Here is a 26,291-nt window from a genome sequence, read left to right on the forward strand (position 1 = left end):
AACCTCCGACATCAACTTTATCGTGACTTGTGCTGTCAACCACAAATTGAACATAAGCCGGGTCGCTCCCGTGAGATTCGACAGTCGACTTGGCGCGACAAGTTTAATCTTAAGAAAAATTACTGCAAGAAATCCATTTCCTCCCATTTCTCTTGGTACTACTTATTTTATATACTTACTAAATTTAGTAGCACTCTGAGAGATGGAAGGAAATGCAACTATGGATTTTCCAATTTGAAAAATCCATCAATGAGTTCGTGTGATGAATTTTTGCTTCGTTATTCTTTTATTTATGACTCCAGGAACTTGTGGTTAGATAAAATTGTTAATAACAAATTATTTGGTAATGTTCGGGTGTACAGGCGGTCTTGAAGAAATACAACAACAGCGTTACAAAGTATAGATGCTTTATTATTGTATAAAAAATTTTAATAAAAAAAATTCAACCGACTTCCAACTCAAAAATTAACCTAAACTAAAAAGCAAAAAATAACATCTTACCTATGTGATACCTTCTGATCAGTTTGAAGGTGGTGCCAAGCCAGTGATGTTTTAATTCAAGCCGTTTAAATTACACAATTTCTGTGGTTCTTTCAGAAACGGCTTTAATTAAAACATGACACTGGATTGGCACCGCCTTCAAATTGATCAGAAGGTAGCACATAGGTAAGATGTTATTTTTTGCTTTTTAGTTTAGGTTAATTTTTGAGTTGGAAGTCGGTTGAATTTTTTTTATTAAAATTTTTATTTTTTAATTTTTAGTGTTAGCGCACCTACTGAGTGTGAACTGACTGTCCTCCGTCTTCATCACCAGACCCCCTATACAGTCACAATCCATATGGGTGGAAAGTTCTCATCAATATAAAATTTATCAAGTCCAAACACAAGGTAGCTACTGTGAACCGTCGAGGAGTTCCCTTAACTCTCCTTCATCTTCATCACCAGACCTCTAATACAGTCATAACCTATCCAGGTGGAAAGTTCTCATCAATACAAAATTATCAAGTCAAAACACAAGGTAGCTACTGTGAATCGTCGAGGTGTTCCCTTAACTATCCTTCGTTTTCTTCACCAGACCCCTAATACAGTCACAACCCATCTAGGTGGAAAGTTCTCATCAATACAAATTTATCAAGTCCAAACACAAGGTAGCTACTGTGAACCGTCGAGGAGTTCTCTTCACTGTCCTTCGTCTTCATCATCAGACCCTTAATACAGTCACAACTCATCTAGGTGGAAAATTCTCATCAATACAAATAAATTAAGCCCAAACAAAAGGTACCTGCTGTAAATCGTTGACGAGTTCCATCGTCTGTGTATCGGCTCCATCATCAGACCAACTCCAGACCTTCATAAAATTGTAGTGGTTTAAAATACCTTATGGAAACACTAACAAATGCACTAGCCGTCTCTACGATTTTCAAAAGTTCCCCTCGATTTCTCCAGGATGCCATCATCAGATCCTGACATGAAAAAAATGGGACCACCCTGGAATCAAACCCTTCACAACAAAAAAAGAATTTTCAAAATCGGTCCACAAATGACGGAATTATCGCTGGACATACATAAAAAAAAAAAAAAAAAAAAAAAAACATACATACAGCCGAACGTAGAACCTCCTCCTTTTTGGAAGTCGGTTAAAAAGTACTAGTACTAGTTACTAGGTACTAGTTATTGTATATAAGTACTAGTACTAGTTACTAGTTACTACACTCAAAAAGTACTAGAAAATAACTAATTACAATATTAGGTGGAGGAGCTTATAAGTTAACAACATCATTTAGTTAATGTAAATAAACATCCCCACTTTCTACTCTAGCTTCTTGATTACTGCGCGACGCTTCGGCGCCGCCGCTTACGTCACGGTAACTTGCACGTGAGCGTCTACATATCGTCTACATAAGTCTTAAACAAAATCAATTGTCTGCAATCAGCTACAAAAGTTTGACAGTACATGTCAACCATCTGTATCAGAAACAGAAAAATATTAATTTACTTTATTAGTAATACCGGCTGTTTTTGGTGCATTTGCCTAAAAAAAAACGCACGCACTTCGCTATCTGTGCAAAAATAACAAGCGTATCAAAATGTCAACATATGGAAAACACGCAAAGATCATTCATTTTCAGAAAGTGTGTTCAAAGCGTGTTTCCTCGCAAATCTATACTAATATTATAAAGCTGAAGACTTTGTTTGATTGAAAGCGCTAATCTCAGGAACTGCTGGTCCGATTTAAAAAATTCTCTCAGTGTTAGAGTGCCTATTTATCGAGGAATTATCGAGCTATAGGCTATATTTTATCCCTATATTCCTACGGGAACGGGAACCACGCGGGTGAAACCGCGCGGCATCTACTAGTGTGTTATAAAACGTTGTATGACATACGTGCGCTTTGATGATTACAGCCTCTGCTTCCTTACTATAATGTATTCGCCTTTGGCTCGAGCTGCAATTCGAGCCTTCACTATAATTTTTAACTTACTGCAGCAGCTGCACTTATATCATAATGTACTAGAACATTATAATATAAGTGCACAACTCGTCATTTAATAAAAAAAAATTGCTATTTGTTCGAAACACAGTATAACTTACGAACCATTATTTGACTATTCAAATGTATATAATATTCAAACGGTAGATTCAAAAAGTTTTCAAATATAACTTTGACATTTCTATCAAAGGGCCCAATGTTGATGTTAAAATTTCCATTTTTTAATCAAAATTGGTTTGTGATGGTATTGTCTGTAATTCGTTCGGTCACCCATTTATTTAATTTTCATTGGCGGGATGAATCACTTTAATTTGCATAGCGCATAATTTTCAGTTCTCAGAACCTACAGCTGAGGCTTATGAAATTTAAACCACCTTGTCTATTTATAGTCCTGATATTGTAAACGCGAAAATTTGTATGGATGTTTGTCACACTTTAACGCCGCAACTACTGAAACTGAATGGAAATAGATTTTACTCTGGGTTAGCACATAGGCTACTTTTTATCCCGGAAAAATCCATGGTTCCCGAGGGATTTGTGAAAAACTAAATTTCTTCGCGGGCGTTTGCTAGTTTTCTATACTTTTTCATACTTTATCAACTGCGATGAAGATTGAGGTCCAAAAATGGTTAACAGGGCTAGGAGGGCAAAAACGAGTAGATATTTAACGGCACAATTAAACATATTATGATTGCAGCATCTTGGGACACCAACGTTCAACGACTCTTCGAACTATCTGCCCCACTCATTGCTTGCTTGTTTAGTGTTTATCTATACTAATATTATAAAGCTGAAGATTTTGTTTGTTTGAACGCGCTAATCTCAGGTACTACTGGTCCGATTTTAAAAGTTCTTTCTGTGTTAGATAGCTTATGTATTGAGGAAGGCTATAGGCTATATTATCCCTGTATTCCTACGGGAACGGGAACCACGCGGGTAAAACCGTGCGGCGTCAGCTAGTTTTACAAATAAATACGAAAATTATTTTATAATTTTTTAAACACCGCCAATTTCCCAACCCCAGGCTGCTACTATTATGATTTTTCTTGTAAGAAAAATCCCATTAACGTATTTTTGTTTTGTTGGCCAGACCCGGGATTCAAATCTTGGAATCCTGGATTGTAGCTTACCCAGCTAACCACGGACCAATGAGGCATGATGACTAATATTACTAGTAAATTATATCACTATATAGTAGGTACATGGATCAATATAGCTTCTGTATTCACATTATACTCTCGTACTTTCACAAGGATAGGCATACACATTACACAGTGAACGCTGCAGTATTTCATTAGTTAATGGGGCCACAGCGCCTAGCGACAGACGACGTTAGCGATACGTTTTCAAGTATCTAAATATAGACAGTGATTTGAAACGAAACGTAATACAGCGTAATGTTTTAGCATAAATTATAATACGATTCGATTCTGAAACTAATGCTTTATGCATGAGAGTGTATGGCTGACATATTGACTGTGTTTTAAATACTTGATGTTTAAATATGAGGTTCTTTTAATTTTTTTTAATTGGTCTTGTTTTTCATAGACATTTTATTTTATATTTCTTTAAGCTAGTAGGTTCTTAAAGATATAGACCAAAAGTGATTATGATTATTAGGAAGGATTTAGGGTGATCTTCTCTCGGACCCAGGCACGTTTGGAACCCTCGTAACTTTAATTTTAAGTTTTGGACTTTACTTACCACCATTAAATAATGACATAACTCAACGTTTCCAAAGTGCTTGTAAAATAAATAATTTAGAACTTTGATAATTTTTCATAATTTCATAATCAACTCAATTTTTTAATAACTGTCACATGTTAATGATTCAGAATTGCTTCAGCTGCTCCTCAAGAAGCACCATCTCCAGGGTGTATTTTAGAAAAAAAAAACAAAAATCACAAAAAAAAAACGGTATCCACAACGCGCATTGGAGAACCGTAGTGTGCCTCAAAAAACCTCCAAATTACTGTTACAAAAGGAGGCCTTAGTTATAAAATGAGTGAGACTTGTTAATACAAGTATCACGCCTTTTGTAACTCGTAATAAAAAAATGTAAATATCAAACTTTTTGATTTCAAACCAGTGTAAACTTAAAAACTAAATACTTTAGGAACGTAAATTACTTGGTTAAAGTAATGGATGAACTGTCACCAACAGCCTACGCAGTTTCGAAACTTATGTCAAGAGATTAATATTAAATTCAAAGTACAAAGCAAAACAATTTGCGTTCATGTAAATTAGTATGGATTGTGATATATTAAATTAAGTCGTATATTCAAACGTGAACTTAACATGTTACATAGGATATTGTGCTGTGTTATATATCACCGTTTGAGACACCGTTTGATGTTTAATTTCTTAAAATGCACACAATTGAAAAGTCGGATGTGTGCATGCCCCGGACCGGATTCGAACCCACACCCTCCGAATCGGAGACAGAGGTCATAACCACTGGGCTATCACGGCACGATAACGAATATACATTTTATCTAATATACAAATTATCTAAAACTAATTTGAATAGCTTTCTAAAAATCCTTAGAGTGACCAAGTTATATTATTTTTTCGGATTTTTCAAATTTTTCTATCTTGAATCAGTTTTTTTTTAAGCTGTAGCTGCTGTAATCATGATTTTAAAGAATTGATTTTTGTTAAATATTACGAAATAAATTATCAACGTACGGTAATACAATTTTAATAAAAGGAAAAAACTCTGGGGTCTTTTGGGAAAACTATTCAAACTAGTTTTAGATGATTAGGTGGTGCATCTACCGTTTGCGTTTTATCCATTGACTAGCTGACGCCGCGCGGTTTCACCCGCGTGGTTCCCGCTCCCGTAGCAATAATACGGAGATAATATATAGCCTAAAGCCTTCCTCGATAAATGGGCTATCTAACACTGAAAGAATTTTTCAAATTGGATCAGTAATTCCTGAGATTACCGCGTTCAATCAATCAAACAAACAAACAAACTCTTCAGCTTTATAATATTAGTATAGATTATGGAACACCCTGTATACTCGTCTATATTTAGAAAAGTAAACAACGAACTCTGGAACTTCATCAGTCAAATATGTCAGCATGAACTATGTGAACTATAATCGATTGTTACACGTTGTAGCCATTAGCAAATGAGTGCATCGCAGATGCATCTTGCATTATCTCTGAGTGACCTGGAAACTGGAGCCGATGTACATCTGTGTACAACGGATGCACGCTTCTAGTAAAACCTTTTATGACTTCCTTTGATAGAGAAGCCTTTTTAATAATCTCCATAATAGGGTATTACCGTTATATTAATAAAATCCTACTAATATTATTAACGGGAATGTTAGTAGTAGATATGACCTCTGGCTCCGATTCCGGAGGGCGGGGATTTGAATCCGATACGGGGCATGCATCTCCAACACTTAATTGGTGTGCATTTTGAAAAAATATATATCACGTATCTCAAACGGTGATGGAAAAACATCGTGAGAAAACCTGCATACCAGAGAATTTTCTCGGCGTGTGTGAAGTCTGCCAATCCGCATTGGGCCAGCGTGGTGGATTATTGACCTAACACCTTTGATTCTGACAGGAGACTCGAGCTCAGCAGTGAGCCGAATATGGGTTGATAATAATGAAACTATTTGTAATAAGAGTTTGAAATTTTAATAAAAAATAGAACCTTAAGTTTAAAATAACGTATTGAGGTACATTTTCCAGTGACCCTGTATTTTAAAACAAGTAGGTACATTAATTAATCCACTTCAGACAGGCCAACATATTGTACTGAATGTATTTTTAAACCTTAATATTTACTTCTGTTAACTATTATAAATTATGTATTTATTTAGTTATTACAATCCTAAAGTTGAATATTTTGAATAATAATGTGTTTTTGACTCAATTTGTAGTAATGCATCAATTATTTTTTGGCTGTTGGGAGGCTTCGGCCGTGGCTAGTTACCACCCTACCGACAAAGACGTACTGCCAAGCGATTCAGCGTTCCGGTAATATGTCGTGTAGAAACCGAAACGGGTGTGGATTTTCATCCTCCTCCTAACATTTAGCCCGCTTCCATCTTAGATTTCATCATCACTTACCATCAAGTGAGATTGTAGTAAAGCGCAAACTTGTAAACAATAAAAAAAATAATAATAATAAAATACGGGATACCTGAAAACTATATTTACATTGAATAGAAGAATGAGTACCATTACATTCAATAAGCCGTTTGAAATTGAGCTCTTTGATATAAAATGTTATCTTTGTTTCCTTTGTTTATATTATGAGTAAAGGCTTTTGTTTAATCTTTGAATATAAAATAGGATGATGGAGATATTTTAAATTTAAAAGTAATAATTCATTGAAAATGAGACTGATTGTTTGCTCCACTTGAGAAATACTGAATTATTATTTCTGAATCTTCATAATTTGTTATAACTTCGCATACTGTTTAGCGTTTGAGGTTTTTTCAATCTGCAAAGTAATTCTCGCCTCTTTTCCTTCTTTTTTGCTGAAAAACTAACACACAAAATCGAACTTTAACTCTTTATAACATAAGTATATGTAATCTTTATATATATTATGTGAAACAAAATTTAAAAGAAAATAATTTGGTTATCAATCTTCTTTCTTCATAAAAATGTTAACATAAGACACAATATTATGTTTTGACTCGTAATAAACTAAAACGCAGTAACTGAATAGTAGTATCGAAAACTACTATCCCTTAACTATGAACAAATCTGAACTGTTATTAAATGATAACTTTTCATAAATAACTACAGACAAATTTTCTCCTATATAAAATATACACTCACTCTCGCATAATTATCTACACGCATATACTCACACATACACAAACACATCCATGCACACACACGATTTCGTAAGTAGTTACGAATATGTTATTTGTTAACCAACAATTTTCTGTCTTGGCGGATGAGCGAGGCACCCAGTAATACAGGGTTCCACCTAGTACAGGGGCCCTTACTACATGTATTTAGTACTTTAGTTAATAAATAAACGTTTCATTTTCAATAGTGTAGAAAAAAGAAGAAGAAATACTTTATTGCGCTCAATATAAAACAATTAAAAGGAATAATTACTACCTACTAAAACTTAGCATGCAAAGAGGGCCTTATTGCTATAAGCAATCTCTGACAGGCAACCCTTGACGACAGGATTTGTGGAAAAAGAACGGGGAAGTATATATAGGTACAGGAAGGATAGAAGTATAGATAAAAGACAAAAGTTATCCATAATAACATAAGGTCGGTCATCTGCTTGCTTTGTTAAAAAGAGGTGATAGTAATCGAACTCCGGACATTTCGCTTACACTGCATCGAATAACACTAAACAAGTGTGCTATTTAGGTCATCAAAATAGCTCCGTTAAAGTTACGATGTTTATTTCCAATGGATATTATGACATTTCAAATTACGTAATGAATACAGGAGTGCGGGCCTTTGTTAGCGTAACAATGAAATAATATTCTGCTGTTTCATTTCTAGAAAATTACATTGTGTTTTTGAAATGTGATTCGATTATGATGTAAATAAGGGTTTTGTCATTGTTTGTATCAGTTTACTCGTGAATATAATATTAATTGCCTTCATTCAGAACAAAACTTAGCCTTAACGATTTTAAACTTATTTCGTGGTTGTTCATTTCGAATCTTATTTAAACGGGTACATACCACGATAAAACGACGAGATTTTTAATGTCGATATTTCGACCCAGTTGCATGGATCATGGTCACGACGGTAGTGAAGTTTGCGAGATGCGAAGTTGACAGCAGCTGTTAGGAGCAGAATCGATCTACCCTCTTTCTTGTTCTTTTTTCTCCATCTCCATCGATCCGTGCAACTGGGTCGAAATATCGACATAAAAAATCTCGTCGTTTGTACCTGTTTAAATAATATTCGTAAAACTTAGCCCAATAACAATACTTCAAAACAATTTCAATATTTAAAGGTTCATCAACAGCCTGTATCCGTCCACTGCTGGAGATAGGCCTTTCCGAGAGCGTGCCACCACACACGATCCTCCGCCTTCCTCATCCAGCCAATTCACACTACCTTTTTTTAAAACTTATCTTCACGTCACTATGCCTTCTACTTCGTAGACTGCCTCTCCATTACTGTAGGTCGGCGGTCAGCTTTGTAAGCTTTTCTTTGTCCATAACTATTCGGAAAAGTTCTTCGACTGTCTTTATGCCCGTCCACTCCCATATGTTTTGTAGCCAGGACGTCACTATGCTACGGACGCACTAAAAACAGAAAAGTAAAATCATACCAATTGGTGATTAATTAACGCCTAAAAATGCTTCGATAGCTAGACCCGTGGAATGTGGAAGGTTTGGAATGCCTGGAACATTGAGGATATGTATAGGACACTCACTTACCTTCATGACATCATGGCCCAGTAGGCGAATACACCATACTTGATGCGCCGTGTTGCGGAGATAGTCCAGGAGCACAGAATTCACCAAAGCACTCACTGAACACTGTAGGATTTGAAAGTCCTTTTCGCGGATGGTTATTAATTTGCGGTGTGGCAGCTTGTCCACGTGCGGCGTATGTAATGCGTGTCGTAGTAAGAATGTATTTTTCGTTGCGGTTCATAGTTTCATACGTGAGGGGGAGATAGGTATACAGGACATTTTTGGAAGCGGAAAAAGGACAAATAGCTTTAATCGCGTTTTATTCCGTCCACCAATTAACAAAAAAATTTAACTGCTATTTGAAGGCAGTGCTTTTCCAAGAGCTTACTCTTCTAGTTTATTTTGTTTTTTTGGCAACATTGTAATGATTTTCATTGTTCGGTACATGTAATAATGTTTACAACGAAATCAATCATAAATGAATTCCGTTTTCATATCAAACGGAAAACTTCCATTGCATTACAAGTTAATTTGCAGGTAGGTAAAACAAGTAAATAATAATTGAATAGTCTTGTTAATATTTAATTTTAATTATCGTATTCGGTTTGTTTGTTTTGTTTAATTCAATATTGTATCAGTACTGTTCTGCTTTACAAAACTGGGTTAATCTAGAATAAAAAATATAGTTTTCCTAGGTATTATTACACAATAATGATCATACAGAATGAGTCTTTACTAGCAGCTTGGTGAAGCTGGTGAAACTCATAAAAAACAAACGTCACGCATCTCCTTGACATCCGCAAATACAAACTTTTTTCATAAATTGTATTTCAAAATGTAATACTAACAACAATTACGTAAATTAATGTATTAATCAATAATTACTAATAAAAAATACTCCATCTTATTTCTTTAGTTTTTGTAAATAGTTTTTAAAATATTTAAAACATAAGACGCCATTTTTCTTGAATAATATTGAAAGTTACTGATGCGACGCTTCGTGTCGTACTGACTCGAGAATGTATTCGTTTTTGAATTTTGTATTTGGTGACTAGAAACATGACTCCGCATGATATTCTATAGAAAATATCAATAAAATACATCTCATACTTGGAAAATTGAGGATCTGGACTCTTGAAACGTGCAAATGTCTTTTTATTGTTTACAAGTTAGCCCTTGATTACAACGTCACCTGATGGTAAGTGATGATAAAATCTTAGATGTAAGCGGACTAACTTGTTAAGAGTAGGATGAAAATCCACACCCCTTTCAGTTTGAAAGCCACCATTTTATTTTATCAACATAGGTACGCACCCCCGCACGTTAAATCTAGTAGTAAGTATGTTTTTATTTGAAGACAACCCTAACGTTGTTTGAGTAGATATAATAAAGATAAGAACTGTAGGTAAATAAAACGGCTTGCTAATTGTTCGAACTGAATTGCGCTATTTTTTTTTTTTTTATTCTTTACAAGTTAGCCCTTGACTACAATCTGAAGTGATGATGCAGTCTAAGATGGAAGCGGGCTAACTTGTTAGGAGGAGGATGAAAATCCACACCCCTTTCGGTTTCTACACGGCACCGTACCGGAACTCTAAATCGCTTGGCGGTACGTCTTTGCCGATAGGGTGGTAACTAGCCACGGCCGAAGCCTCCCACCAGCCAGACCTGGACAAATTAAGAAGATCTCAATCTGTCCAGCCAGGGATCGAACCCAGGACCTCCGTCTTTATATACACCGCGCATACCACTGCGCCACGGAGGCTGTCAATGTTGTGTCGTAGCGTCGCTATTTATTTTAATGACGTTGTGGAGTGAATCTTCTGTACTCGAACCATATGTTTTCTGTGCTCGTACATAAGTTTTCTGTGCCACGGTCCTAACTCTTTAATTGACTACCTAGAGTAGATACTTAGAAGTATGGACTAAGAAACTCAAAAATCCTACCAATATTATAAACGCGAAAGTTTGTATGGATGTTTGGATGTTTGTTACTCTATAACGCCGCTACTACTGAAGCGATTTGGCTAAAATTTGGAATGAAAATGGATTTTACTCTGGATTAACACATAGGCTACTTTTTATCCCGAAAAAATCCATGGTTTCCCGAGATTTGCGAAAACTGATGATTTTGATGATATGACTGTTTGTTACTCTTTCACGCCTCAACTACTGAACCGAATTAGCTGAAATTTTTTATCCCGGAAAACTAAATTCCACGCGGACGAAGTCATATGTCAAGGATCAATATGCATTTTTTTGTCACAAACGCCTAGCTTGCCCTCGTCAAGAAAGAATTTAAGGCAAGCAAGGCAAACGTGAATAGTTACTTGAGCAAAGCCACGGGCAATGATTAGCATATCAATATAGCACTCGCAATTTGCGGTTTGGATAATAGCTTACTGTGATACGATTTGAGCATAGAACACATAAGATCTTACTTATGGTAGGCGTCCACAGATCCACATCGCTTCAAACAACAGATTTTTATTTTTCGATAGATAAAATCCGTTCGTTCGCAGATAAAACATGGCAACGAACAGCCAGAGACAATACAATGGCTACAATTGGAGGAGGCTTTCACTGCTTTATGCAGTCCTTACAAAAAATAATAATAAAATGAAAAATTAACATTACTAACATAATATAAAAAAAAAATAGATAATATCAACTAACCCACTAACAATCTATAAAACTTGTAAACCTTAATAATAATTTAAAAAAAAATGTCTGTAATTGTAAGGAAATAAAGCAATTTTTATTTATTTATTTATTTAGATAAAATCCGTTCGATGCGGATCAGTGGACGCACTTGTATGACTTTTCATGCAAAGAATAGTAAAACCCGCTTCCGTTTTTTGACGGACTTTGACGGCCTCCGTGGCGCAGTGTTATGCGCATTGGATTTACAAGACGGAGGTCCTGGGTTCGATCCCCGGCTGGGCAGATTGAGATTTTCTTAATTTGTCCAGGTCTGGCTGGTGGGAGGCTTCGGCCGTGGCTAGTTACCACCCTACCGGCAAAGACGTACCGCCAAGCGATTTAGCGTTCCGGTACGATTCCGTGTAGAAACCTAAAGGGGTGTGGATTTTCATCCTCCTCCTAACAAGTTAGCCCGCTTCCATCTTAGACTGCATCATCACTTACCATCAGGTGAGATTGTAGTCAAGGGCTAACTTGTAAGAATAAAAAAAAAAAAAAATGCGTCCCTTGCGTATTCAGACCAATTATAGAAGGACCTGTATCGCACTCATAGTCACGAACAAAATTGTCTGTCATTTTCTGAGGAAAACGAGCTTAGATTTGGTATATATCATATACTAAACTAGAAGTTTTTGCCCGTTTTTTACACAATTCAATTACACAAAAATTTATTTTTACGGAGCTCTTTAACCGATGAACACGATTACAACTATTTAACATCGATTCTATAGACAGTTTTTATAATCACATTAGATCGTTGATCATATACTTTGACAGAAAAGTAACGTCTAGCGAGGCAGGTCCAATACATTAATTGGTCTGAGGTTGCGTATGATCAATGGCGTAGCCCAGCTACTCAGGTGCAAGGCGATGCAGTGGGCCGGGGCCTTCAAGCTCAGAGGCCCTCGAATCCTTACCAGAAAATCGCGAATGAACTGAACTTAATAAAACCTAGCCAGTTTAGATGCCCGATGGCCCATTATTTTATTTGCACCAGTGCCCTTGGTTACCTAGTTACGCCACTGCGTACCATGCGGACCTGTGGACGCCTGCCTTTAGTCGGAGTGAGTTTGGAAGCCATATTAGTTACGCCTGGATGCTTGATGGATCGTGTCAAGTTACGGTACACTTGAGCTTATATAAATCTTAATTGGTACTAAATGCCATTGAACCAGTTAGACAATGCATCTCGTTGGATATTTGGGATTTCTTAACTAAAAGTATAAAGTAATTTTCTTGATAATGTCGACCTACTAGCAAATATATTCTAATAATGGTGAAAAATAAAAACGAGATGTTTTAACTAAAAACGTACATGTCTGTTGGATTCATACAAAGCGTTTTGGCTCTTCGTTTCTATTCCTAGGCGGCGATAATTACTAACCATCAGGTGAGACATATTCTTGATTGCTTACAAATAAATAAAATAATGACTACTTCAGAAGGACTGGCAGTCCAACGTGTAAATGCAGCCAAAATTCTTGCCATTATTCCAGGTCTATTCTTTTTCAATTAATAATTTTGCTCGTTGCAGTAGTTCTCCAAGGAGAGAAAATCTATACTAATATTATAAAGCTAAACAGTTTGTTTGTTTGTTTGTTTGTTTGATTGATCGCGCTAATCTCAGGAACTACTGGACCGATTTGAAAAATTCTTTCTGTGTTAGATAGCTCGTTTATCGAGAAAGGCTATATATTATTCCTGCATTCCTACGGGAACGGGAACCATGCGGGTGAAACCGCGCGGCATCAGCTAGTTGAAAATAAATGACGAGTAGGTCCTGAAAGTTTATTTAGTGATCTCATGAATCAAAACAAAATACCCTGTTTGTTAGTATCCTACTATTAACCAACATAGTTTCCATTGACCAAACTATAAACAATCGATCACATTACATGGTGAGTGACAAACAGGTCAATCTTCGAGCAATTACTGGCGCTGCGGTTACTGTGTGTCCGGCACCGCTTTAATGATGAAAGTGTTAATTTGCACGCTGCGGATGTGGGTGACCAACAAATTAATAACTCGCCCTCGATTTATTTTGTTATAAAAATTTATGTTTGCCATACACGTATTGTAGATAGAGCGTCTGTGACTGATTTTTGTGATTTTATTTAAGTAGAATGTTTGTCATCCAATACTCCTAACAAAGGTAGTATAGAGGTGAGAAGGTGGCATGATTCAAGGGTCTAGACCAAAGGTTCCCAAACTTCTTGTTCTCATGGACCACTTTATAAAGGAGATGTCCAAAATCGGACCCACTCTTCAGAACGGCACAGAAATTAAAAATGTACTAAAAATCCTGTATATTTTACGAGATTTATTCCATTAGAATGTTAGCCAAAATTTACCAACATAATTTACCAACAGTGTTGTAGCATGTTGTAGTGATATAAATATCCATTTTGATGAGTATTTCACTGATTGTCAGTTGTCTTTGCAAACTCGGGTTGTAAAAATCAATGAATGAGATGTCAAATGTCATTAATAGCATAATTTGGTTAGATGTGTCAAGTTAGAGTCAAATCCTTAATAAAACTGTGTAAGTTCGACACAGATAATGCAATAAATTATGTCAAATGAATATGAATTTATTGTACCTACCTGTATCAGATGATTTAACAGGTTAGGCAAATAAAGATTTCTTTGAAAATTGGCTTCATGAGTTGTCCTAATTTATGGCCATTGATACCCATTGACCCCATTTTTTTCAGGCCATGGTAGACCCCGTCAAGTCTTCCGTGTCTTCCGTGGACCTCTCCCCCAAAGGTCCACGGGTGGTTCCACTTGGACAACTTTGGGAATCAATGGACTTGGACGAACTTGAACAGTTATAAATAAAAAAAAAACAAATTAACATAAGTGTTTCATGTTATTTTAAACTTTATAAAAATAGTTGCCGACTGTCAGTTTTCGCATAAAGATAGCATACCTCCGAAATGACTTAATTAAAACAGCAATTATACCTTTCAGACGGACTCGTGGCACTAAAATAAACGGTTTATATAAAACTTTGTAACAACTAAGAACTACTTCTGTTTGAGTTTAAACGTTTTATGTTTAACGTATTTATGTTAACGCTGTAAAACGCGCTTCTCTGCTGTTCTTTTTATTAGATACCATTAAAACTTGCAGCAAATTTAAACATTTTTATACATAGATGGTTTGTTACAATTATCAGTTTTAACGGAACATTTAGCGGCCCGCTGCAGGGTCAGGGCTCGCTCCTTACAGGAGAGGGAATATGGAGCTTAGACTCACCACTCTGCTCTAATGTGGGTTGGCGGGCTTAGGGTGATAATGTGAATTCATTAATGACTACTCACGAAAATCAGTTGTAAAAAATGTTCTAGTATGTTCTATAGTATGTTTTCTAGTATGTGGAATGTTCTATGACTAGAATGGACTAGTATGTCTGGCTCTGACAGGCATATACTCGTTTTCCGTATTCGTTTTCCTAATGCGTTATTTCAATTTGGGCTTATTAGTGAGACTACCGCAGACTTTAAGTATTTTCTCATTAGGAATGTATAATATTCCAAGATCTCGCATTCATTACGTATGCGCGGAATTTGTTCCGATCAGTCAAAAAAAGTACGTGTATATTATATTGATTTCATGCATTCGGTTTTCCGAACACGGAAAACGGATTCGGAAAAAACTAATATATGCGGTCGGCCTAAATAGTGTTGTTAACGGGAGGGAAGACACAGCAAAAGCAAGTATTAAATGAACAAGGTTTCGACTGTTCCATTGCTAGGTGGTTTCTGTAACCTAATCCTTGGATTACGTTACGAACTGTGAACAATGCAGTAGGATACAGAGGTACGGCGTATTTGTAAACATGTCCTAAATTCAAACGTGAATACAATGTAAGCATTTTCACGGTCACGTTTTTTTAACTGAATTATTTCATACTAGCGGACGCCCGCGACTTCGTCCACGTGGAATTCAGTTTTTCGGAAACCCCGTGGGAACCATGGATTTTTCCGGGATGTAAAGATCGCTTCCGTAGCCGCAGCGCTTATGAGGGACAAACATACAGACACACAAACTTTCGTCTATAGTGTCCAATCATATTACTTACTAGCTGATACCGCGCGGTTTCACCCACGTGGTTCCCGTTTCTGTAGGAATATGGCGATAATATATAGCCTATAGCCTTCCTCGATAAATGGGTTATCTAACACTGAAAGATTTTTTTAAATCGGACCAGTAATTCTTGAGTTAGCGCGTTTAAACAAACAAACTCTTCAGCTTTATAATATTAGTAAAGATAAACTAAGTTTGTTCTGCTGTTTCATCAGTATACTGGTTGAAATGACTGTAATTTTAAAATTTTGTACTTGTATGTTGCAAGCAATAAATTCAAAAAGAAAGTGATGACCAGACCTTCGTCATTTTATAAAAACAAGACACTTTGTCAGCACTTGGTACTGCCATACATACTGTAAGATAATAATGGCTTTTGAGGTAGCAAGTTTTATTTATCTATTTATTCATAAGTTGAGACGTTGATACTATATATTAATCGTAACTTACTTATTTTGTTAAGGAAATTTTGTCCTCAGTCGCCACTTAATTTCGTAGAAACCATCAGAAAAATCATATATAAAGTTCAATATTTAACAATATTTTCCGTACGAAAACTTAATTTTTATTAGCCACAATTATCCTAATATACTCGCGTCATATTAAAGTGGGCGGATAATTGTGCCTCTAAGTATATTATATTAAGTCGGATTAATAACAGAAATTAATATCAGTGACAGTAGAAATAATCCAAGAGAAATTTAACTTCCACAAGCGCACGTAATCCCTAAAGGAAATAAGTAACAAAGCGAATGCAAATATTAAAAAGAACAGAACAAATAGGAAATAATGCTTTTATCCGCATTGAAGAAATAACCAATTGCTTCTCTTGATACTGGAGAGATATAAGAAAATGGGAAATATTATTGACAAGAGTATAATAGCTGAGGCACCGTTTAATGTTTTATCGTAAGCTGAATGTTGGATTGGTGTGATTATATTAGTAGCGGACGCTTCTTCTTCTTCTACTTCGTCCGCGTAGGAATCGTATCGTAATCGTTTATTTCATAGTATGGGGTATCGTTAGATCTATCTTTGAAAGTCGTAAGGGATGAACGGATCCGTTTGTAAAATATTAAGCTTTTAATAGCTAATTTTTGTTAGAGTAAGAGTCAAGTGTCCCCACCCTTTACCGGCTAAACAATTATTTAAGGATACATTGCATTTTAAAGAGTAATAGTTGGCCAACTTAAAAAACGTAGTTGGAAATCGAAAATTGCAAACTAATTCCGTTGTTAAATTAAAAAGATAAATTTATACGATAATTCAGAGTCTGTTTAAACTAGAAAGATGAGATTTGGTAAGAGTATGTATATTAATTACGTCTATAAAGCGGTAAAAAGAAAATTCGAAATAAATTTTTTTGGGGTTCCTCCCTTCCATGCAAAGTGAGGATGAATTTTTTATTGTCTATCCTATAGTATCGTTATCGGTATTTTTGTGTATTTTTTGTATACATAAGGGATTATTTCTTCAAAGTTTCAAGAGCCATTAGACCTCTATAATGCGGCCCTGTTGCAAAATCCCTTCGTAGCGGTTGTCTACGAACTATAAAGTAACTCTCTATGTTAAATAGTTTTCGGTATTATCGTGATGAGTTTTTGCTTCGATTTTATTTCATTAGTTTAGATGACGTTTTTAACGGTACAAAAATATGCCAGCTCCTAGCGTTTGGATGGGCTTATAACTCAATTCCTCCTTTAGTTTTTTTTTAAATTTTTTACAAGCTAGCCCATGACTACAATCTCACCCGATGAGTTATGATGCATTCTAAGATGGAAGCGAACTAACTTGATGGAGGATGTAAATTCACACCTGTTTAGGTTTTTACACGTCATCGTACCGGCCGATCGCCTTTGTTTGTAGACTAACTAGCTACGGCCGAAGCCTCCTATCTGGACCGAACCCAGGACCTCCGTCTTGTAAATCCATCGCGCATACCACTGCGCCACGGAGGCCGTAGTAGGCTTAATGCCTAACAATGGACAATTGAAAATAAGCCAATAATCACTATAATTGATCCATTTTCATACTCAACAAATTACCTTACTGGTAAAAAGATGTCATCACAATACTTATAACTATTCCTGGGTCTTGAATTGTGACTCATCGATATCTAAAACAAGGCGTGTTTTATTGATTATGTGTCTTTTCTTGTTACAGAAAATGCAGAGCAGGAAACGACAAAAGAAACGACGAGCGAAGCAGAGCGCTGTGAAATGACACACGAATATGTAACTTACAGTGTTTTGTTTTAAAGTTGAAAATGGCATGTCCGGCAGTCAAGTGCTCCAATAGGGATTTGTTTGTGGTTGTTCTGTTACTGTGCCAGACTATAGTTTGTGACAGCCAGTGTCCGAAGTTCGCGGAGAGACCTTTGGAGACGCGCGTCCAAGATGCTTCCATAGTTTTTAGAGCAGTCGTTGTACAAACACATTACCAGGTATGTCATTTGTTTATTTATTTTTGTAAGTACATATAATAATAAATAAGAGCCGTAATAGCCCAGCGGATATGACCTCTGCCTCCGATTCCGGAGGGTGTGGGTTCGAACCCGGTCCGGGGCATGCACCTCCAACTTTTCAGTTGTGTGCGTTTTAAGAATTTAAATATCACGTGTATCAAACGGCAAACATCTTGAGGAAACCTGCATACCAGAGAATTTCCTTAATTCTCTGCGTGTGTGAAGTCTGCCAATCCGCATTGGGCCAGCGTGGTGGACTATTAGCCAAACCCCTCTCATTCTGAGAGGAAACTCGAATTCAGCAGTGAGCCGAATATGGGTTGATAATGATGATGACATATTATAAAAATAAATTCAACCGACTTCCAAATCAAAAATGAACCTTAACTAAAAAGCCAAAAATAACATCTTACCTATGTGCTACCTTCTGATAAGTTTGAAGGCGGTGCCAAGCCAGTGATGTATTAATTCAAGCCGTTTAAATTTCAAAACTTCTGTGGTTCTTTCAGAAACAGCTTTAATTAAAACAGGACACTGGATTGGCACCGCCCTCAAATTGATCAGAAGGTAGCACATAGGTAAGATGTTATTTTATGCTAAAAAAACATACATACAGCCGAACGTAGAACCTCCTCGTTTTTGGAAGTCGGTTAAAAATATAAACACAATAATTAGCAGAAGAAATTAGTATACATTTGTCGTCCGACAATAAATTAAATGAACAATAATAATATTTATGTTCCTGACATGAAAAAACCCAGTTGTGGGAATCCATCCCACCTTGTACGCATTAGGCAGAGTCATCACTTAAACGGCCATCGCTGGAGGTCAAGCTACACAGTCAAAGACATAATCTTCTTCACTATACTTGAAATTTTCTTAGATGTCAATTTTAAACAACAATAATGGCTGACTATGAACCAAAGACAATCAGTAGGGTTGAGAAGTTAACCGCGGGCATCGTAACGATATCAAGTAGGTATCGTTATATCTGAAATAACTAAACTAAAATATCCGTTACTATACGTCATCTTAAAAAACGAATACGTTCCATATTCGTTTCGTTTTCCAACTTTTCAGTTGTGTGCATTTTAGGAAATTAAATATCATTTTAAGAATATATACACCAAGGAGAAGAAGTGAATCATGAAATACATGAAAATGTTGGATATAGTAATAATAATAATAATAATAATAATATAGCCTTTATTTCCAAGTACATAAATTACAAAAATTTTACAGTTTACATTTTTAAAAATTACAAAAGTTAAAAAACATTAACATTTCATTTCATTTTGTTGGATATAGTAGCGACATTATTTCCGCATACGAATATTTTTGAAATAAAGTCAGTGGCAATTTACAATGGAAATTTTTAATTTTTAAATTGTTATTTATAAGCCACAAAGGACACAAATATTAAAATTAAAAAATAAGTACATAATTATCGACAAGTTATAATTTCATGTATCTTTCCCGTCTCTTCAATTCATAGACAATCTAGCATTACGAAATGTCAAAGTCGCAACATTTTCGTTAATCTGTAGAAATAAAACTTGTTGTGATTTCGTTTTTAGTGAAATAAATGTGATTTATTAGTTAATTACAAGCAGTTTTTATGTAATTCGCGGTGTGCGCGTTAAATGAAGTGATGTGTATATAAATGATTTAGTTTAAACGGACGGTTTGTGAGAAATATGTGAATGTCGTGACGACGGATCTTTGTTTACCTTTTTTGCCATGTAAGGAAAAAAATACTATACCTAATTTTGATTCAGTATAATATAAAAATCAAAAATTTATTTATTTCTATTAAGGTACTGCTACACATGCTCTAAAATAGCATACTAAAAAGGTGCTATTAAGTATGCTCCACACGAGCATGTTTATCGTCAGCAGGCAATAAGCATGTTCAAAGCAAACATACCAATTACACATGCTATTTTGTATCTTTCGCTCTCTGTCTATAGTATCGTGTTAGACAGGGAGAGATGAAGGTGAAGAGAATACAGAATAGCAATGCTGATCGACTAGCATACTCAATAAGCAAACCTGTTCAGACTCGCTGAAAGCACGCCCCCTTCCACCCAGATTGCATGATTGTTGATTCTTGAGCAAGCTCGAAATAAGCATGCTCATTAATAGCAATGTTGCGATACACATGCTAATAAGTAGCAACTACTCAATAGTAGCACGCTTTCGTGCTTGAAATGAGCATGTGTAACAGTAGCTTTACAAGCACTCTTAAAACGTCAAGACAGTTATGTCATGATTTAATGGTGATAATTAAAATCAAATATTAAAATTAAAGTTACGGGGTTCCAAAGCGCCTTGGTCTGAAAAGAGTACCTAGTAATTAGCCTCCAAAAAATAGAATTGCTAAGTAGGTATACTTTAGTTTAAAGACAGTAAAGCAAAAGTTTAATCTTTACTTATAATTTACAGGTAAAGTTTGTGGTGTTTTAGGTAGTAATTTTTAGATTTTGAAAATTATTTTAACACGTTATTTGTAAGTGTCATGGACTATACATTATACCCGAATTCTCACGGCAACGGGAACTACACGGGTGTAACCGCGGTGCGTCGGGTAGTCGTCATATAAAATCTATGCAAATACATGATAATATTGCATTAATTGAACATTAAATACAAATAACTATTTACGATTACATAATATTACATAAATTTTCGTATTACATTCAATTCCACACTATTTGATCATCCAAAACACTATATTAACAAGCATCACAAACGAATGACGATTATTACCTGCGATGCGGAAATCAAAACGTAATTTAATCACGAATCCGATTTATTCAAATAATCACGAAAGTTCCATTCCGTATCGAATTAATTCCAATGCAACCACAGCGATACTTTTACATTTTTAATTGAATAATTTGTAATTTAATTGTGAAAATAGCTCAAACATTGCCTCGTTGGTTGGTTAATTCTATTAGTTTTATTCATTAGTGACAAGTAAGCTCACGTGATGTTTATTGATGATAGATTGACGGCCTCCGTGGCGCAGAGGTATGCGCGGTGGATTTACAAGACGGAGGTAACGATCCCGGCTGCGCCGATTGAGGTTTTCTTAATTAGTCCAGGTCTGGGTGGTGGGCTAGTTACCAAAGAGGTGTCGCCAAGCGATTTAGCGTTCCGGTACAATGTCATGTAAAAACCGAAGTTATACACTGCGCTGGCCGATGCGGGGTCGCCATTCCAACACCTTGGGACCCCAACGTTCATCGGCTCCTCAACCAGCTATTATCAATGAATTTACATTCCATCAATATTTTTGTTTCTGTGACTTACATAATATAAACTAAGACTAAATGCAGAATAAAAACCCAAAATCAACCTAATTTAATAGATATCAAGCCAATTTCAAGTGTCATTTTTATTAATTTGTGACGATGTCTACGCTGCTTAACAAACAACTGAGCTCAAGTCATCAAATACCCACTTATTAATACCAACACTGATACCTCCACTCTACAATAACATAAATAATGAATGTTAACACCACCTGTAATCGAGAAACTTGTAACACATAGTTTGCTATTGTAAATTAAAACTCATTAACTCAGCGTCAAACCCCTTTGGAAGGCAGATCGTATAATCGCGATAACACTGCACAACGGAAATCAATACGTAATTTAATCATGAATGATTAATGAAAATGTAACAAGCGTTCTGTTTAGCGCTAAATCACTTTCTAATGATCGCGAGTTTGGGTTGAATACTAAAATTTAGATGCTTGAATACCTTCAATGACATATTTAAAACGTTTGCTAGTCCCTGGCACGACCGAGGAAACCTGCATATCAGAGAATTTTCTTAATTCTCTGCGTGTGTGTAGTCTGCCAATCCACATTGGGCCAGCGTGGTGGACTATTGGCCTAACCCCTCTCATTCTGAGAGGAGACTCGAGCTCAGCAGTGAGCCGAATATGGGTTGATAATGATGATGATGAAGTATTGGGCATCCACTAGCAATCCAATAGTACGTATATCATGATTTTATTTCAATAGTAATTACACCCGTCAGTTAATAACAACGATGTTACAAAATCAATAGCCCATTAATAGCTCAATTAAACTGATAACGGAACTAAATGATTGCTCGCTCATAATTATTGTAAACTAAACTCGCGTAGTCACGTAGCGGCTAACATTTCACACACTATTTGCCCGTTCTACCCTCCGCTAACCTAATCGCCATAAATTCCAATGTTTTTTTCAAATTAAAATACAAACCCCCGGCCGAAGGCCCCTTTATTTTTGCTTGGGTACCTACCTTGGGTACCTAATACCCAGCCGTAGTCGCGGTCGAAGGCCGCGCGTTCCGTTTTTTGTGCTTGGGTAAAATGCCCAGCCGTAGTCACGGTCGAAGGCTCTATCACAAACTCCCGGCCGAAGGCCGCACTTTTCTTTTGCATCGGTAAAATACCCAGCCGTAGTTACGGTAGTAATTGAAATTAAGCATAACAATTATGCAACATAAACTACAGGTGGTACTGTATGATTATAATAATTAATTAGACAATATTAAAAACAAACAAAAAAAATGGAAAAAATGTCATTAGTAGGTAGTAAAATAAATTACATAATTGTGTGAGTGTATTCTTGCTGCGATGTTATACAGGTTGTCCCAAAAAGTGTCCTTTCAGTTTTGTTTTAAACGACTTCCAAAAAGGAGGAGGTTCTACGTTCGGCTGTATGTATGTTTTTTCGTTTTTTTTTTATGTATGTCCAGCGATAATTCCGTCATTTATGGAGCGATTTTGAAAATTCTTTTTTTGTTTAAATATATGCTTGTAAACAAACTCGTAGCATTTAAAAGATTTTTGACCGTGCTCGGAAGATTTTTGAACAATAAATTCTAGCCTTCGCTTATCATATCCATTTTTGAAGTTAGCTACTTGCATTTTACAGATTTTGGAACTTATTAAATAGTATAAAACAAAGTCGCTTTCTCTGTCCCTATATCCCTATGTATGCATAAATATTTAAAACTACGCAACAGATTTTGATGCGATTATTTAATAGATAGAGGAAGGTTTACCCGACTTTGCACGGGTGCAATGCTGATACTGAATACACTACCGAAAAACTGTAAACGTTGTATATAAAAACATGCGGCTTCGCATGGGTATCACACGCGAAAGTTTATGTGTAAGTGTGTGTGTATGTTTGTTCCTCCTTTACGCTGCGGCTAATGAAGCGATTTGGCTGAAATTTGGAATGGAAATATATTTCACTCTGGATCAAAACATAGGTTACTTTTCATCCCGGAAATATCTATGGTTTCCGTTGGATTTGTGAAAAACTGAATTCCACGCGGACGAAGTCGCGGACTTCCGCTAGCTTAAAATAAATAAGCTATGAAATGACATGCGTTTTCTAACTTCATTTCTAATTTGTTTGATGGTAGACATTAGCCATTGAGTGGGACTGTAGTATAAGTATAAAATAGGCTACCTGCCTCTTTTTTATTTTTAAACAGTGTTTAAACTGAATTATGGAAGTGTTATATGCTATATTTTATTTTGTCCCGTCAATATTAACCAGTAAAAAATTTAATATAAATGAAAAAAATATCTACGTAAAATTTTTGCCGCCGAAACACAATACATTAGCAAGTGACGTCATTCATAGAGATAACAGTGTGATTGGCGTTTGCAGTGATGTGATATATCACGTCACCGCTAGCGCCAATCACAAACCGATACCTTGTAGCGAATGACGTCACAGTTTATGATTGGCCGCAAACGCCAATCATAAACTGTGACGACGAAAAATGTGATAAAAATACAATTTTGTTTTATAAAAATATTACAATTACGAGATTATTTTCACAAATAATAATGTGATTAGAGTTTCTAGACATCTAAACTGCCTGATTGCAAAAAAAAATCTTAGTTTTTTTATACAGCAGGCGAGTAGCCTATTGTAGGTATCAGAGATTGTAACAATTAAACTCGGCGTAATATAACATTTATGGTACACGGTCGTGGAAAACTGAAATAATTTATAAAGTAGAAACTGATAACAGATTGGAAATAACCTTTCATTTCCTCGGGCCGGATATTCCGGATAATTTATAGCCGAGTTCCTCGTAGTTGGGAAGCGGTGGATGAAGTTTGTTAACCTTTTTGACCTGGATGAATCGTTAATCAGTTTTATTGAATTGGAATATCTGTGAGAACAAAATTTAAGAACGTAATCCTGGACTTTGTTCTGTCTTTTTTGTCTAGTGGCTAGCTTATTCAGGGTTGAGATAAGGCTTAAAACTTATGATTTTTTATCGAATGGTTAACGAAACGAGTTTAATTTGGCTCACTTGATCCTAAATAAGTGCCTCATTGGTCAAGAGCATTTATTCCCAAAGAGGTTCGAGTTGACCTCCAAGGCCGAGACAGAGACTCGAGCTAAACTGTGAGCCGAATATGGGTTGGTAATGATGAGATATGTCACTAGCGCATCGTAACTGAGGCGAACAATGGTGCCTGATTGTTTTTTTTTTATTTAGACCAATAGTAGACAACGAAAGTTATTTAATCAAATAATTCCTTTCGAGTTGTGTGTCCAGGAAGTGTAAATGGGACATACTACTTTTTTACGTTTAACAATTTTTTTGTATATATACTATATAGGTACTTTTAACGGTCACATTTAAAATAAAATGTATTTAAAAACTTAAAATCATTTATTACGGATTCCAATTTCCAAAGATGTACAACATTAGTAAGTAAAAGAATTGACCTTTCGCTTTTAATATAATTAGTTTAGTATTCCAGACGTTCGTTAGGATTTAATTTTAAAGTTTTGAAATTTAGTTTGTATACGGCATACAATTTTAAGTTTCAACAAAATTAACAGTTTTATTAGATTCGTCGAAAAAAAGTTGAGCGACTCATTTAATTAGGAATGTCACTTAACTTCAAAGACGAATGGAAAAAAACGTAAACTGAAACATTAGCAAAAAGCTGAATTTCAGAATGTTTTATTCTTGAGTTCATTGACCTGACTGCCATGCATTTCGCCTAGATAATATTCAAATTGGTGAAAAACTCTTCAATATTTTTATCGGAACAAGTTTTTGCCATCCTTTGAATGACTGTCTGGAGCACGAAACTTGAATTAAAAGCACAAATAAAGAAACTATTCATTAGTTTCTTTTTCTAGGTTATGCCACATATCACAGGGTATTATTCTTAAATAATTGTGGTGTGTGGCATAATGTAGTAATAAATATATTTTCTTTCTTTCTTTCTTTCTTTAGTTTCTTTATAGATTCACACTGTACCTACAATAACAATTCATTTATTTACAAGCAGGCTTAGTTAACAAACACTCTTATAAACGGAAGGTACTAGGTACTTATATCTTTACTAATATTATAAAGTGGTAATGCTTGGGGTTTCTCTGCGTGATCGAATCAGAAATGAGGAGATCCGCAGACGAATTAAAGTCACTGATATAGTTCAGCGAGTCGCGAAGCTGAAGTGGCAATGGGCAGGCCACATAGTTCGAAGAGCCGATGGGCGTTGGGGTCCCAAGGTACTGGAGTGGCGACCCCGCACCGGAAAGCGCAGTGTTGGTCGACCCCCCACTAGGTGGACCGGAGACATCAAGCGGGTTGCAGGGAGCCGCTGGATGCTGGCGGCTCGAGACCGTTTTGTTTGGACGTTCATGCAAGAGGCCTATGTCCGGCAGTGGACGTCCATCGGCTGACAATGATAATGATGATGAATAGGGTAGGGTAGGGTAGGGTCGACTCTGTATCTACTGAACCGATTTTGCAGATAAAAATAATTTTCAAAATCAACTCAGTAGTTCCAACTATAACACCACAGAAGTTACCTCTTTATAATATTAAGTATACATTTGGAAAACAAACCCCACCGTTAATTAGAAGAGTTAAATTTATTTCTATATATACTCATTTTGCGTGGTTTTTCCTTCGTTGAAGGTTTGCAGTCTAAATATTTATGAAAATTTCGAGCACTATACGCTACACGATGCTTAAATAGTAGCATGTTTTAACTTCACCGTAAATAGCTTTCAAACAGTTAAAAAATTACATATTTGTATTGTTTGTACATATATAAATATTTATTTGTATATTTTGTTGCATGGGACTTTTTGAGACCCAT

General features: G+C 35.8%; 1 protein-coding gene across 1 annotated transcript in view; it reads left to right on the forward strand.

Annotated features, from left to right (window-relative positions):
- The window catches only part of LOC112046295 (uncharacterized), a 61,277-nt gene that overhangs the window by 4,884 nt on the left and 30,102 nt on the right, over positions 1-26,291 (forward strand). Inside the window, exon 2 of the mRNA XM_024082895.2 lies at positions 17,830-18,109. Within this exon, the coding sequence (XP_023938663.2) occupies positions 17,933-18,109 (177 nt within the window). The 5' untranslated portion in view covers positions 17,830-17,932. The remainder of the gene's footprint in view (positions 1-17,829; positions 18,110-26,291) is intronic.

Source organism: Bicyclus anynana, chromosome 13, assembly GCF_947172395.1.
Source record: "Bicyclus anynana chromosome 13, ilBicAnyn1.1, whole genome shotgun sequence".
NCBI classification, from domain to species: Eukaryota; Metazoa; Arthropoda; class Insecta; order Lepidoptera; family Nymphalidae; genus Bicyclus; species Bicyclus anynana.